Source organism: Clinocottus analis, unplaced genomic scaffold (assembly GCF_023055335.1).
Source record: "Clinocottus analis isolate CAN_PGR_092001 unplaced genomic scaffold, fCliAna1.0.p SCAF_24, whole genome shotgun sequence".
Taxonomy (NCBI): Eukaryota; Metazoa; Chordata; class Actinopteri; order Perciformes; family Cottidae; genus Clinocottus; species Clinocottus analis.
This window is the reverse complement of record NW_027175976.1, coordinates 6,796,592-6,812,685: the sequence shown is the minus strand read 5'-3', so window position 1 is coordinate 6,812,685 and position 16,094 is coordinate 6,796,592. Positions and strand designations below refer to the sequence as shown.

General features: G+C 46.7%; 1 protein-coding gene across 1 annotated transcript in view; it reads right to left on the bottom strand.

Annotated features, from left to right (window-relative positions):
* Positions 1-16,094, bottom strand: part of ptgfrnb (prostaglandin F2 receptor inhibitor b) — a 41,369-nt gene extending 25,275 nt beyond the window's left edge. The window contains exons 1-5 of the mRNA XM_068590999.1: positions 15,775-16,094; positions 11,697-11,809; positions 9,861-10,119; positions 5,538-5,945; positions 3,063-3,488 (exon numbers count right to left, since the gene is read on the bottom strand). Of these exons, the coding sequence (XP_068447100.1) occupies positions 3,063-3,488; positions 5,538-5,945; positions 9,861-10,119; positions 11,697-11,809; positions 15,775-15,826 (1,258 nt within the window). The 5' untranslated portion in view covers positions 15,827-16,094. The remainder of the gene's footprint in view (positions 1-3,062; positions 3,489-5,537; positions 5,946-9,860; positions 10,120-11,696; positions 11,810-15,774) is intronic.

Below are 16,094 nucleotides of genomic sequence, written 5' to 3'. Positions count from 1 at the left end.
ATCGTGGGAAGAGTGGGCAACCTCAAGGCCACACATCAGCAGAATAGAAACTGACTGGTTGACAAGATGCGCACCAACACACACACACACACACACACACACACACAGTTTAAGCTGATACTCTAGAGGATGAAATATATGAGTTGTAGTCAATTAGAAACATTGCTCTCATGGTGTGTGTGTGCATGTGTGTGTGTGTGTGTCGGCAGTGAGGAGGAATGTACACCCTCAGGCCAAAATGTAGGAGTTAGACTCGCGAGAACAGCCTCATACCCTCAGTATGTGGGACACACACACGCCCGCACACCCCCACATACACATGCATACACACACGCAGCATTTGAAGCATATGTGTGTGTGCAGTATTTACACACTGGAAAAAGGCCTTCAACGAACCTAGTTTTACTCATGCCGCCACACACACACACACACACACACACACACACACACACACACACACACACACACACACACACACACACACTTCAGCTGTGCCCTCACGCTAACGAGTGAAGGAACGTGCACGTCGATAAAGGCCGGTTGATATTTCTAAATGCAACACGGCTCCTCGAGGCTTCAGGAATCTTCTGTGCGTCTCCAAGAGATGGTTGTTATTTTAACTAAAGGCTCCTGTTGACATGAAGTACAGGATGTGGGATTCTACAACCAGAAAACCCTCCATACCGTCCTCTGACCACGACATTCGGTCATTTTTTAAAATCAATGTGCATGACTTTTACAGTAATTTATCTTGTGCCATTCTGAAACGACCCTGCTGTAATCACATTCGTAAAAACAACTGGCCTCAGGTCTGCACAACATCTTTAGCAGGGCTGTGTAACCCGAGAATTACACCTCCCCGTAGTTACAATCTGTACACAAGATGCAAAATGAAAGCTCGCTGAACACAAATCCATCAGGCGACGGCGAAGCCGTTGGGGCGGAAAAACATTCGCTTCCTGTGGGCGAAGCAAATTTGCATCTTCGCCGTTCAATTTGGGCAAATAAAAGCTTTGCAATAAATTGAAATATCTTGTTACACAGACACACACTCAGTTTAGCTCGACTAGATTAGTCAAATAAAAGTTAGCGCAGGTTCAAAGGTACAAAAGAGGAGGATGTCTGTGTGGGAACACGTATAGATACGCAGGAAAACATTCACGTCGCGTGAAGGTGCAAGCCCTTTGATGTGAAACAACAACTATAGTTAACCTTGAATGCTATTTCTGCGTTTAAGATCTTTTACAAACACTGAATGGAGAGGAAGCCCTGAGCAGCCAAGTCAAACAACGGAGGAGACGCGCGAGAGGGGAAGTGAGAGCAAAGCTACGTAAACAGTCAGGAGATCAGTGTGATAACCGTCACGTTTCCTGCTCCTGCAGACCTGATTTCCTGAATGATTAATCACAACACTGCCTCACGACGAAGGAGAGAAGATGCAGGTTCTGAGTGATACGAATCCCGATGTGTGGGACTGTATGGCCAAATGACACGGTACTTTCTGAGTAAATATATATATTAGTCGTGTTTTTAGTTTGACGTCAGCATGGCGTGGCAGCCGTCCACCTCAACCTCTTCAGAGGGAACCAAACAGTGAGGCGCGTTTGAACTGAACTCACGCTATTAATGCCAAGAGGCTCCAAAGCAAAGTGGACCCTTTTATTCTGAAAACTACCACAGCGCACACAGAAAAGACACAAAGTGTGTTTGTGCACACATGTGTGTGTGATTTGGATCTATCCATCCCTCCATCGATATATTAATATATGCATGTATGCATGCATGTATGCATGTACGTAGCGCGTGTCCAGTTTGTAAAACTATAATTAAAAAGGAATTTCCACTTCCCTTCAAATAAAATGAAACCTGAGCTAACATTAGACTTCTAGCGAGTCGATCTGCCAAAACACTTGCTGGGAATTCCCAAACGCATTCAATTTAGCACTGTAGCTGAAGAAATTATGTAACACGGGTTTATTTATTAATTTCAGGCCATTTCATTAGGCGTTTGTCAGAAATCCATCTGCTGTGACGTCTTCGGGGTTTTGGCGTCACAGTAAACAAAAGAAAGTCATTTATTCAAGAAAACACAAGCTAGATTTAGGTCTTATTGTAAAAATGACAAAGCTGGATATGTAAACTTGCTTCTTTAAGAGTAAGTTTGAGTCAGCTTCTCGCGTTGACATGAATCTTTCTGCTTTATTAATTCAGGTTTCACACGGGGGAGTCGCTCCCTGCAGCCCTGCAGCGGTGGCAGTTTGCTCCATTGTCTGGATGCACAGGTGAGTCTCCAACGATCCAATCCTGTGTGTCTGTAACTTACTGAACCGCTTCTTATGAGCTTCCTGTGTAACCTTTTCAGAACAGAAGCTTTGGTTCGTCTCGGACTTGAAAAATCAGTGATGAGCTTTGCTTCTATGGGGGCTGATTGGCACGTCCTCCTCCAGAAAATCAAAGGGAATACGAAAGAACAAAAGGTGTGAATGAGCGTCCTAATTGGACATTATATGGAGGGGAAGAAAAAGAAACAAATGCCATATCCAACGCTTCACCTTGGCAGCCATGATATGATGTAAAATCAAACAAGGCAGTGAAAGAGGAAGGAGAAGAGCCAGACAGACAGAGAAACCACCCACCATGCCAGTAATTGATTGCTGTGTCGACTGTGTTTGACACCACTTCTCTTTAGAGAGGCAGGATCAGAGCATCGCACACACGCACGCACACACACACACACACACACACAAACAGCATACCCAGAGGTAGCAGAGTGCAGGACAGGCATGACTAATCAATCGTCCTCGCAGCAGGCGTCGACAGCGGACTGGAGGATTACAGCGTTTCCCCCCCCCGAGAGACTCCAGACTCACATGTGCCACCGCAGCACCGTTACACACCCTCAAGTCATGACATCACACGGACGCGACACGCACGCGGTCCTCTTAGTCGCTCGAATTTCAACCCACAGTGCTGGACGCCAGAACGGCGGCGTCTGCGAAAAAGTAGCAAAACCGCCCCAATGTCAAGAAACGAGGGAGAAAATGAATAAGATGAGCACTCACTGGTCTGCGCCACCTTCACCGTCACGGCGCCGGATGTTTTCTCGGCCGCCATGTGCCACCTCCCTCCTCCTCCCGAGCTCCTTCCTCCTTTCTCGACGAAGGCTCGGACGCGGCAGGCGTACGCCCCCGCGTCCTCGCCGCTCACCCCCCTGACCGCCAGCCGGTATTCCCCGGCGCCCGTCCGCTCCAGACTCGCCTCCGCCCTCTTGCCCTGCGCGCCGCCCGAGGACGTGTTGGAGATCACCACGCCGCTGCGCTCCATGGTGACGATGTCGCGGCCGTCGGCCAGCCAGGCCACCTCCAGGGCGAGGGCGGGAAGGTTGTCGGCCGCCACGGAGCAGAGGAGGGTCAGCGTCTCGCCGGGGGAGAGCAGCGGCGGCGCCGAGGAGGGAGAGGAGGACGAAGCCTTCACGCTGAGGGACTGACCTTGAGAGGACAGAGACAGAGGATCAGTCGCAACATACTGCACAACAAATAGTGCTATCCTGATATCCTAATCCTGATAGAAACACTGAATTATTCTGCAACAATACTGGACTTTGGGACTATATTTTTAAGGCGATGATGTAGGAAGATAATCTTCAACTGCACTGTGTACAGTTGAAGATAAAAGGTCAACCTGTCCGTCAGACGCAAAGGGACGACGGGATGTTAAAAGACAAAGTAAACCCGATATACAAATGTCAGAGATAGACGAACGCACAGTTTGTTTTCCCAAGGATCCTCTCAGCTGCGATGCCGAAGAAGAACTTTCTATTAAAGAGCAAAGTGCATCCTCGGCTCTTGGATCAGGGTCTCCAGTAACAAAGTCGGCGAGCAGAATGTGGCGAAGAGTCTGTGTACGGTGTCTGGGAAAGAACAAAAGACACAAAGCCAACTCTGTTTGCCTTTTCTCATCCTCTTTACCCGCGTCGGTAAGTCAATATGAAGTGACTGGCACACAATGGATCTGGGACCCGTGTGTGCGTCGCTCATCTCTGGTTTCATTACAAACCACTGGGTGTTTCTCCCACACTTAAAGAGGATATGGTGGCCCAGAAAGATGTAAGATACGGTGACCACAGCAACCACAATGAATGAATGAGAGGGAGCGGGTGAGAGAGGGTGAGGGTAGGGGGCCTCTCCGAGGACAGACAGCGAGGGTCACGAGCCTCCTGGGACACAGCGAGGCAGCCAGAGGAAAAAAAGTCTCACAGAGGAGAGGATGCCATTAAAATAAAAGACAGCCACACAAGAGAGGGAACTCTCCCACGTCCCCCCTCTCTCTCTCCTCACCCTTCATTTCCCTCCAGTATCTCTCCACATCCAACACAGGAAACTGTGATCAAGAGCCGAGACTGAGATTTGAGGATTATCTATTGCTCCCTTTAGAGCAACTATCTACAACATATTATTACCACAGGCACAATTACTGTTAAGGATGAGCAGGGAACCTTTTAATGCCAAGTTTATGTTGCACGGGATCATTTGTACTTAGCATATGTGACCCGTAGGGTCTGAAAACTGTGTGCAGAATTAGCTCACGTCTGTTCGCTCACATTTGAGTTATGACTCAAAAGAAGTAAGTACGAATTTTGACACCAAAAAAGCCTCGGGTCTCTCTTTCCATTTGAAAACCTCTCATGTAGAAAACCCGGTAGTTTTCAAGGAGCTTTTGTAGCCTGGATCTACTATTTAACATTGTGTCACTGGTAACGATGCATATAACACACTTGCTCTCTCCTGATTTCATCCCATCACAATTCCTCTATAAGTCTCCCACGTATGAGCCCTTTCAAGAAGAGAGGTGCTTTGCGCCGCGTCACCAGAACACAGCAAACAAAGCCCTTGAGACTCAAGTGTTTCTGGGGGAGGACCTCCAGACCCCGCCGCTGCTTTTGAGGGTCTCAATGTTGGCAAGACTGCACATTGCACGGAGCTGAAGCGGTGGAGAAACCACCAGGGTTGTGACGTGACATGCTGAAACACCTCAAAGAGATGCTAATGCGGCTAATGCAGCCTCTATTGCAAGCCATGCAAGCATAGCGTACAGCCTCAAACCAAGTTTAACCAACTTCCTGTAGCCTATAAACCACCGACATACCTATAACATACAGGGAATTAGCTGCAACGACAACGGCTCTTTAAGGACGCCAAGGAGAGGTTTTACAGATGTATGGGCTACATGCAGCTGGGAGCAATTGTCCAGCGCTGGTGAGGGTGAACAGGTGGTGTAAACTTATGAGCGGGGTATTAGAAGACCTTTTACAATGGACTATCCAGATGAGTGGGAGTCAGGCATTCAAAGTGTTAGACCTGCACTCAATAACAAAATAAATCCAATACTAGTGTCCGTGTTAAATCTCCGGTGTAAACGCCAGCACCAGCTTTAATGAACTGCGACTCTGGTCCGTAAACAGTCATAAAAGTCATGATTCATTTGCAGCGACGCGTTTCTCTCTCTCTCTCTCTCTCTCTCTCTCTCTCTCTCGTTACCTGTGGGAGTCACGCCGACCGTTCCCATCTCTCTTGTGCTCTCCACGATCTTGATCCATTTCCCGCCGTTCTCGTGAGTCCACTCGGTGCCGTTGCATTCGTAAATCCCTTCGTCGGAGGTCGTCACTTTGGAAATCACCAGCTCGAACAGTCCGTTCCTCCCGGGAACCAATCGGATGCCTCCGTCGGCGTAGCGCCGGGCGTACTTGGCCCCCGTCACCACGTCTCCCTGCGGGCCGAATATCAAAATGTCCTCCGACGTGGCGCCCCTCTTCACCGACCAGGTGACGGACAGGTAGGTGGGGTGGGTGAGCTCCCGGGTGACGTTGCAGGAGAGCGTGAGGTCACTTCCCTCCGGGACCACTGGGGGCGGGGTCAAGGGGGAGACCCTGAGGGTGTTGGGGATGACTGACGGGGAAAGAAGCACAACAAACACTTTAGGAATACAGGACTGACAGTGACGGGAGGATATCTCCGAATACAAATGTCACAGGCAAGAAACTGCAAGCTCTGTGTATATATACACACGTGTGTGCGTGTGTGTGTGTGTGTGTGTGTGTAAACAGCAGCTTCTTTTGCTATATTCTGTATTCCTGCAGCTGCTTTACAGTAAAACCTTTGATGGCTTTTTCTGGGAAGCGGCTGCAGAAAGTGAAAGCCGTTTAGCGCAGTTAGCTTGATCTGAACTGAGGTTACATGTTGGCTCAATCTACTCTACAAAGGCTCAGGCCTCTTGGAGTTTAGTGTTCATCAAACCTCTTGCTCATTAAAAATGGGTGTTTGTTGTTTTTTGGGCGCTCTTTTTCATTTCTTTTTCGGTCTTCTTTGGTGCTACTTGTACATAGCTTGGTGGATAATCAGCAACGTATTTGCATTTTCTCCCCATTTTTCTTCATCGGCTATTACTGGAGGCATTTTCTGAGCCGAGTGCAAGAAGATCTTGTTTACTGCAATAATCTGTCTAAACCAATTTCCAGTATTTAAAAAAATAAAAATAAAAAAAAGCTTATATTTTAAGGGTGAAAACCAGCAGTAAACAAAAGCAACGACTATGACAGCATAATCAAGGTAAGCAATGCCTTTCTGCCTTCTTTAATCCCCTGGCAGTTTGAGGTAGAGCGGGGGAAAACTCAGTGTGTGTGTACAGGAAATGAGCCCGAGAGGTACCTCTGATTAACAACAGACATGTTAACAGGGGAGTGCATGCGTGCACAAAATGAAATAGCTTAAAAAGAGAGTTGAATGAAACCATTCAAATGTAGGTATTTATCAGGCGGAGTGACAGAAACCTAAATAATGAGGATTCACTCTTACTTTGAATACAACACAAGCATGACTCGGGTGAAGGTCGGCGTGTGAATCAGAGTTAAGTGAGCAAACAGGCCCTGATAAGGCCGTCAGAGAGAACACACCCAGAGGAGTGGTTGTAAAGGTGAAGGACTTGCCCGCTCAGGCTAACACGGGAGACGCTCCTTCACGCTTTGTTTCGCTCCGGCGATGGAAAAGTGGCATTCCAGAGTCGCAGCAGGTCTTAACAGAGCAGATCTTCACCCCTGCTTTGTTTCTTTCCTTGTTCTGAAGCATCAAGGAGGCTGATGAGTCACCGCCGTGAGGGGAAATTAAAAGAATTGGGGAACTCGTCACCGCTGGATATCCGGTGGGGGAAGCGCGACTTTGCTTACAAAGGGAGGTGAAATGTGCATTAGATGCCTTGATGGATGGCAGGGCTGCAGCGCAGCCACGGGGGGTTAATCATAAAACTGAGTGGCAGGCGGGATGACACAATTGCAGGCTCTGTTTTACCATCACATGCTTGATTTGATCTTTTGCGTCCCAAAAAAACACAAAATGTCACCAAAAAAAAAGTGAAATTATGAGGGAGGGTTCGCCCACGTCTGCTGAACTGACTTCCGGCGTGATATTTAATGATGAATGGACTTATAAAACCCATAATGCAACATTGTGTAGTAAGCATGGCTCTCGTCTCGTGCCAACGGACTTTACATAAAATGGTGAATAATTATTGTCGAAAAGCTAATTCTAGTCGTGTTACAAACGAATCCAAGAAGCGGCAGATGGCTGAGAATGAGGAGTGCGAAGCTGTGCATTGTGGGAATTGCATTCATGCCATATTCACGTCCGGTGGGAGGGATGGCATTTCCAGCGTTTAGGGAGAAAAAAGGAAGAAAAAAAAAAAACTGTTCATCTCAACTTTAGACGTTAAATAAGAACCAACATTTTACGACCTCTAAATATGCCCGCTAATGGATATTTAAGAAGAATCCATTTGCTCATGAATAAATGATTAACGTGTTGATTTGGAGACATTTGGTCCCCTACTGTCTGTCTGTTTCTACGACGGGATACATTAGGATGGATAATGTTGTCACGGGGATAAAAAAACAGGGCACGTCATCTTTCTCCATCGCTAAACCCGTGAAGTGTGGCCACAATGGGAACGTACTGGACACCAGTAACACTTGTAGCGGGAGTGCAGAGGACACAGCGCCGCCGCGATGAGAGCGTCTACGGCAGATAACGAAGGCAGCGCGAATAATCTGCGTTTTGCTCCATCAATTAAAATTAGCCTGAGAGGAGTTTTTCAAACCCTCAGCGACCTGCACTCCACTTGTTTCTTACATAACCAAACAGCCTCAGTGGGGCAGTGTGTGTGTGTGTGTGTGTGTGTGTGTGTGTGTGTGTGTGTGTGTGTGTCGACTGGTGAAGACCTTGCAGCAACAGATCTGCCTCGTCATCTCTCGCACGCACGCACACTTTTCATACACCGCAAAACAAACGACTCGCTAATCACGCGCTTTACATATGCGCGACGCGGCGTCTCCTGTCGCACATAAACAGCGGCCGCCTAGTTAATTCAGGTCTAAATTTAACAAGGTGTCTGGGGAGCCGTGCTGGGAAGCAGCTGAACATGATGGCGCATTATGGAGCTAACTAACCTGCTGCTGTCAGACGATCCCTCAGAGGAACTTCAACTCTCAAATGTGGAGTTTCCACCGGGTGAAACGCTCCTGAAGCCCTTCTGGTGTTTCATTTTTTTCTTCCTCTTATGGATAATCTTTTTTTTTTTAGGCGCGCTGTGTGTTTGGGCCTGGTTAAACAGAGGATTCGAATCAACAGAGTCGCCAAAAATGTGTGTGTAATTACTGACTGGATAGCTGTGAGAGGGGGGGAAAAAAAAAACTCAATTAAATTCAAAGGAAAACGCTGAATACGGGTTTTTCCTCGTTCTCTCCGTTTCTGTGTCAGAAAATAGTCCAAATTAAAAAAAAAATAAAAACACAGCGAGGCTCTGAAGACGAGTTTAATGCAACTAGAACATTGTTTCTGGACAGACTGGCAGTATATGACTGTCTGAGGGGCACATAATATGACAAACTGGCCCTTTATTTATTATTAATACATTTGATCTCAATGGAAATACCTCAATCTTCTGTTTTCCACACGCCAACACGTTCATTTAAAAAGGATCTTAAGTCCACGAATGGGTCCATTTGCAAATTGGGAAGTTGAACCAACCTAATGCTCTGTTGTATTTGTTCCTCGGGTTATATGAGGCCGTTTCCTCACGCATGTTTACACCAATACATTATATTTTATGAGACAGCGCTGGATGAGGAAGCGCCGAATCTGATTTTCCTCACATCAGTAGCGGAGTTATGCTGCACGCTTTGGCTGTTAAATGCATGCCTTGTCCTGTTAGTTAAATTATTGTACAGAAGGTTGTGTTTTGGGGTTGTAATCTTATTATCTTTTCACGTTTTGTATGCAGATAACTTTGCTCCATTTCCTCCCTGCTGTGCTGGTCTTCAGCAGCTTAATGTAATATTGGCTTTCTACTCGGATGAGGACGTTCTTAAAGCAGACAGGGTGCAGAATATCTTATTACTGTTATTGTTTCAGAGTTGATTAAAAGGACGGGGGACGTAAATGCTGCGTTTGGTTGACGGATACTTTCTCTAAGCGTTCCCAACTGCAACGAACGTTTCCACTCACGACGGACAGTTTAACAGCGTGGAATGTGAACAGCTTTCGTGGTATTTATATTCTCCTCGCTGCCTTTGTGTTTCTCCCTGGCCCTCGGTTGACACGAGCCCAGTTCTCCCACCTGACATCTGCTCCCCGACGCCAGAGTGTCGAGGTGCGTCTGTGTGAAAGCCAAAATCAGGAGCCAGTAATTGTCTTAAACCAGTGGGAGCGAGCGAGGGAGGATATATACATGGTCAGTAGAGTATTAGTAAGACACGGGGGATTAAATTAACCATCTCACACACACACACACACACACACACGGCGCTTCCGTACCAGTGAGTTGGACCCGGGCCTCGTAGTTGCCGCTGATGACGGAGTCGGTGCTCGGCGTTTGGCACCAGTAGAAACCGGCGTCCAGCGCCTTCACCTCGGCTATCTTCAGCTCCACCTCGTTGTCCTGGATTCGCGCCACATCGATGTCGCCGGACGCCACGCGCTTGCTGAGCGACGGGTGGGAGTAGCCGGCGTCGAAGGTGGAGATTATCTTTATCCGCCCACTGGTCGGCTCCCTGGACATCATCCACTCGAAATCCTGCCGGACAGAGTGGGACAGCGATCGTTTGGTGCTCTCGTCTGGTCAAAAATCCTCATTTATACTCAACAAATATCATTATGAATTTCACCAAGAGGACGTTCCCGCTCAGAGGAGGAACACTGCTGACGTTACAAGCTCTCATCAGGTGCCAACCTTTTTTTTTTGTGTGTGTGTTTAAACTTCGAAGAGAATAAATCAGAAGCAAGTGATCCGATTTTCACGACTCGCCAACACCCCAATCCTTTTGATGCATGTTTAATACAACAGGTTCGAGTATCATATAACTATTTCATGATCCACTTGGAGCTCCCTCCGCATTCTTTAAAAACAGAATATTAAAACGCGCCGTCGTCACGGGACAATTAAACTGCTCTCTAATTGCAAGGGATTCTGGGAGCTAAACGTGGACGGAGCAGGTCGAGGAACCGTGAGCGGTGCTTTGCATACTTTTGTTCTCCACGTGCAATTAGACAAACGGCAAAGTAACGTTTGCTCAAACCGAAAGTGCACAGTTGCGATTAGAGATCTACATATTTGAGGCAACAGTGGAGCAAAGGCACTGCACAACAGGGTTGCCCAATACGTCGATCGCAGAGGTAGTGCGGGTCGATCGCACGCCAGTCAAAGAAATTCTATGTTTTTTAGTCTGTCAAAGACTTTATCGACAAAAGCCAGCTCCCAGCGTGCAAATTAATGTCAATCACCACGAACGCCCGCAATGGTCGGCGGCATGAATGGATTTAATGACCACTGCATAACACACCGACAAGCATCACGCGCTAAAACGCTAAACATGAAGGAGATCACGGATGTGGCAACGAAGATCGCCCGTTTTATTCGAGCGAGAGCTCTTCAAAGACGGCCGTTCTGTGCGGCAGAGCTTAGTAGAGCTCTGTCCGGAGATAAAGGAGCTCCTCCCTCTGACCAACATGCTGAATGGGCTTGATATAGAGCTGCGAGGAAAAGACAAAACCGTGGTTGACATGGTCAGCACCGTTGATGCTTTTCATCTGTCCTCAAAAAGCTGCAGCGCTATGATTTGGGGAACTTCCAAAACCTCGCGTCAGCGCCGGAGACGCGACGGCAGGCTCGTGCTCAACTTCGACAGCGCAGCTCGACAAGCGTCTCTCAGAGTTCGACAGACGCTTTCGAGACTTTGCGTTACTGGAGCCAGTCGCTACAGTCATGTGCTACCTACGCATTTTGGGGAAAAATTGCAGCGCTGCTTCAGCTGAATTTGAGAGATGTTGACGCGACAGGCTGACGTTCAGCTGAAGCCCAGAGCTCATGGACAGTGTTGGAACATGAGGAGGAAACGTGCGACCTTCTTGACTGCGTTATTTGGCTCTCCTTATTTATGCGAGTCAGCCTTTTCCCACGTGAAAAATATTCAGCCCAAACAGCGTTCCGCCATGACTGATGATGATTTGGTCTGCCTGAGGCTGGCAACCAGCAGCTACTGTCCGGACTGTGCAACCCTGGCTGATTTAATTCAGCGCAAGTCGTCAATGACCAAAAACCGGTGATCGGAGAGCTCACCTGCACCTGCAGGTGGGATCTGACAAGCGACTCACCTGCTCGCGAGGTCCGCTGTACTGGCTGACGTCACATCGGATGGAGACCGGCTGACCCTCCACCCGGACTAACGGACCAGGGGACACCTTCACCACGCGGGCCAAGCACCCACCTGCAGGGACGGAGAGAATACTTTTATGAGAAACGCAAGAAAATAACTGTCTTTGAGTAACTAGACAGAAACACATGAGTAGGACACAACAGTGTGAAGGAAATATAATTTATACAATAAAAAGACTGCATTCAGATCTGTACAGTATTATGTATGCTCCATTAGAAGCAACCCTGATGACCAATAACAAACTAAAAGGACAATCTGTGTTAAAAGCAGTAAGATCCTAATCTTACTGCTGCAACTCACAACTACTTTCATTGGAAATTAATCTGTTGATTATTTTCTGCTGTTTGGTCCACAAAATGGTGAAAAATGTTTCCCAAAAGGCAGCGATGTTCAGTTTAAGGTCACGGAGGAGTAAAGAAACCAGAATACATCTCAGAAGCTGGAATCTGAGAATGTTTCTCGCTAGAAATAGTTGGCGATGAATGCAAATAGCTCACAACTAATTGATTAATCTCTGAGTAACACAGCGGGAAAACCAATATGAATAAAATATCAGACCAAAACTCATGGATTACCAATCTCAAAATGTAAAACAGTCAGCAGCACACACACAGGGCATGTCGAAACATGTCTGGCGCTGAACAGTTATGATTATGACTATGCAAATATCTGAGTATTTCCGCACACTGTCATCATGTTGTTTGACTGTCACCGACCGCCTGAAAAGCTGGAAACCAGCGGCGAGAGACTGATGTAAAATTATTCGGTTTTGTTTGTCATAGAAACGGGGACGTTAATCAAGCCACCTGCTTTACATTCCTGCTTCTCCACCATTACATTTTTTATTTTTTTTAAGTGTAAAACTCTGACATTCCAGCCGAGTGAAGCGAGTAGCAACACAGCCGTCTGACACTCGGCTTCCTGGTTGGTGGAATCTGCAGCTGCAGGCCTCCACTCACACTCACACACACACACACACACACACACACACACACACACTTCTCCCACCACGACGTCTGCACTCAGATCAGCTTAACGTGCAGATGCTGCATGCAATAAAGCCACGAGGATTATTCTAATTTGCTTCACTCTGAGAGGAAAGTGTTAATAATCACTGCAGAACACAAATGTCTTCTTTCTGGGTCCTTTGCTCAGAAAACTGGATCAGCTCTAGTTTTAAAAAAGAAATAAAGTGTCCCATAAACAAGTCCTGAGCTTGTATGGTCCATCAATACTTGAGAGAGTCCATCAATACTTGAGTTTTTGGCAGCCGGCCGGGTGTTATGTGTGCGAGAGCCTGCTGAGTGAGAGCTTTTTTTCTGCTGCTTTTTTTCTGCTTTAGTAAGTAACAAGTCACAATGAAATACGGACCACGGGGGGGAAAAAAACTGCATGTTTCAGTTTCTGTGGTCCATCTCCGTCAATCTTTAAATCCATATCTTCGTTATTGTTGCAGCAAAATACGAAAAAAACCAAAACAACCTGAATCATGTCACACTCGCCGGCGATATGACGTCAGACAAGTCCGACGCTCTGGAGTCTACCGTGGGGGTTGCTGCCGCACATCAAGCCAATTGTGACAAAGTGATTCATTCAACTCAAGAAAACACGGCATGAGGAGGCGCAGCAGCCCAAATACACTCTGCATTTAGTCCTGCGCGTCTCAAAAGAATGAGATTCCTGCCATGCCCTATCACAAAATGACCAACATATACAGTATACCTCTGTGTGTGTGTGTGTGAGGGGGGGGTGATAGGGCCATACATCACTAAAACAGATAAGAGAAGAGAATTTTCTTGGCCAGGTGCTGAGACTTATGGTTTTCTAACTCAATTTCCCAGGCTGCCCGTCTCTCCTGGAAGGAATACTGCAGAGCCAGCGGAGCCTGAAGACACTCAGAAAGTTTAATAATCAAGTCAAGAATCTGGAGTTAAAAAGAAGAAATTGCACAGTGCAAGATTTGTTATGTCACTGTGGCATGGGCAGGCACGTGTGGAGCGCACCGCCATCAGGTTTTTGTGTTTGTGACATCACTTTTGCATCTGTGTGGTAAATATGAAGCTAACGCCAGGAGGTTAGCTTAGCAGCTAGCATGGCTCTGTCCAAAAGGTGTCCAAAAGCTGCCTTCGAGCACCCCTGAAGATCACTTATTTAAATAGCATATCTTTCTTGTCCAATCTTTTCAGCCACTTGGTCGTGGAAACGTTTAAATTCCTTTAAAGAGTCAGTCATGGTGCATGTCCCAACCTATCTTAAGCTTGTGTCTTTCAAAGATTAACTTCAAGGGCTTTGGTACATTATCTTTCGAGAATAAATGATCCATATTTCCATTACTGCCTCAAAATTCACATTTCAAATACTACAAAAACACACGGCTCTCCTCAACTTTCGGGAACTTATTTTACTTTATTCGAACAGCACTATGCTCTCTTGGCCTGACCCGACAGTCATGAAATATTTCTCTGACATGAACGGCAAAATCGTAGAATGTAAGATTTGTGCACAATAGAAGCACACTGCATAATAAATGCCTCTCAAATTGAAAGCTTAATAGTAAGTGCGCTTGTATTTTTCTCAGAATCTGTCCCAAACCCCAAAACTGTACGGGCTCACGTCGGATCCCAGCTGACAGAACATCCACTAATGTTCACATTTCCACTTCAGAAATGATGGCAGCAGATGCCTGAGGTCAGGGATCAGGGCAGCAATACATGCAGTTTAACAGAGTTCATGTTTAGGGAAGTGATTTGTGTCCATGGCGACTTTACCATCTGCAGCATTACAACACACACACACACGTACAGAAACACACACCACAGGAGTGCTGGCGACATTTGATCATCTTACACTGCACTAATTTAAGCCAAGGCCCCCACACACACTCACACACACACACACACACACACTCTCAAACATATGGCAGCTTCAGTATTGGTTAAGCCGTGTTCAGTCTGGTTCAGTCAAGCCCTGGTTTGTCCCTGTGGTGGAAACCAGCCTGATGACTAAGCAGCCTGGCACTTTGCTTCCAACTAGTCAGATAATTAGTCAGCCTGGTTTGACTGGTATGAATACAAGGCAAATTATTTTTAAAAAAGGATAATCGTGATGGCCAGCACAGTTTGACTTCAAGCAGGCTAATAGGGACTAATGGGACCTTGTCAGAGCTGGTCACCCAGTGTTGGATAATAAATGGATGTACAGTTGGGTAATGAGAGGCTGAACAGCACAGAGTGATTGGAGGAAACACGTTACACTTGGACTATTTTCTCTTCTTAAAAATAGAGTTTTTAAGCATTATTTCCCGCTGTGTGTAAAATGGGAGAATGAGATGGAGGTTTCTCCCCCATGTCTTCGTCCTCATGATGTGCTGCTGTTTAATGTTACCTCAAACTCGTTGAATAATTTGTCACTTATCGACATTAATTCATTACATCAGCTGAATTCAATTGAGTATCAGTTGTAACACAGTGATAAGGTGGGTAATGCAGAACCTATCACAGGGAGACACTATCGTGCCAAACCCCGTTTAGGAACATGTCAATTTAGCATTTTTGCTTGACGTCACAAGCAGATATCTCGGGCAAACATAGCTGATTAATGCATGCCAATATCTAGAATTCCGTCTCCAATTCGGCATGCCCAGACACACCAAGCAGCACGTATTATTCACTTAGATGTGAACTTTAACCTGTTCGCTTGTTGCACCCCCACCGAACTTCTCCCATTAAAATACCGAGTGAATGGCAGCAGCTAGCAGTGTAACCAGTCAAAAGGTTTACATTTTATTAAAATTAAGCGATGCTTGATAGACAGGATGCATGCCGGATTGATTAATATATGTTGTAGGAACGAAAAATACTTTAATTTTTATTTTACTGGGCATATACGTTTGCCGACAAACAAGTAAACGCTAAATTGACGTATTTCTAAAGAGGGTTTGGTAATGGGTTGTCCTCGCTGGAGGAACACCGACACGTACACGAGTTAATTATCAATCGCGAAGAAACGTTTCTTACCGAGCATTAACAGACCGAAGACGAGTGTGACGAGACAGTTATCCATTTTCATTCCTCTCTTCGTCTTTTTCCTGTGCTTATTTCCCCCCCGTGTTCTTTGTCCTGCGTGGGGCGACACCAGTCCTCTCCCGCCGCTGTCGGTCAATCCAATAAAACTCTTCAGATGTGAGCAGTCAGTCCGCACCGCGCACCGGGCGGAGCCGCGATGCAAAACGCATGCACACGAGTGACTCCTGATCCGGGAGAAGAGAAGAGGGGAAGAAAAAAAACGGTGTCGAATTCCCGACGGGAGTGTTTTCACACTAATGACACTGGACCGG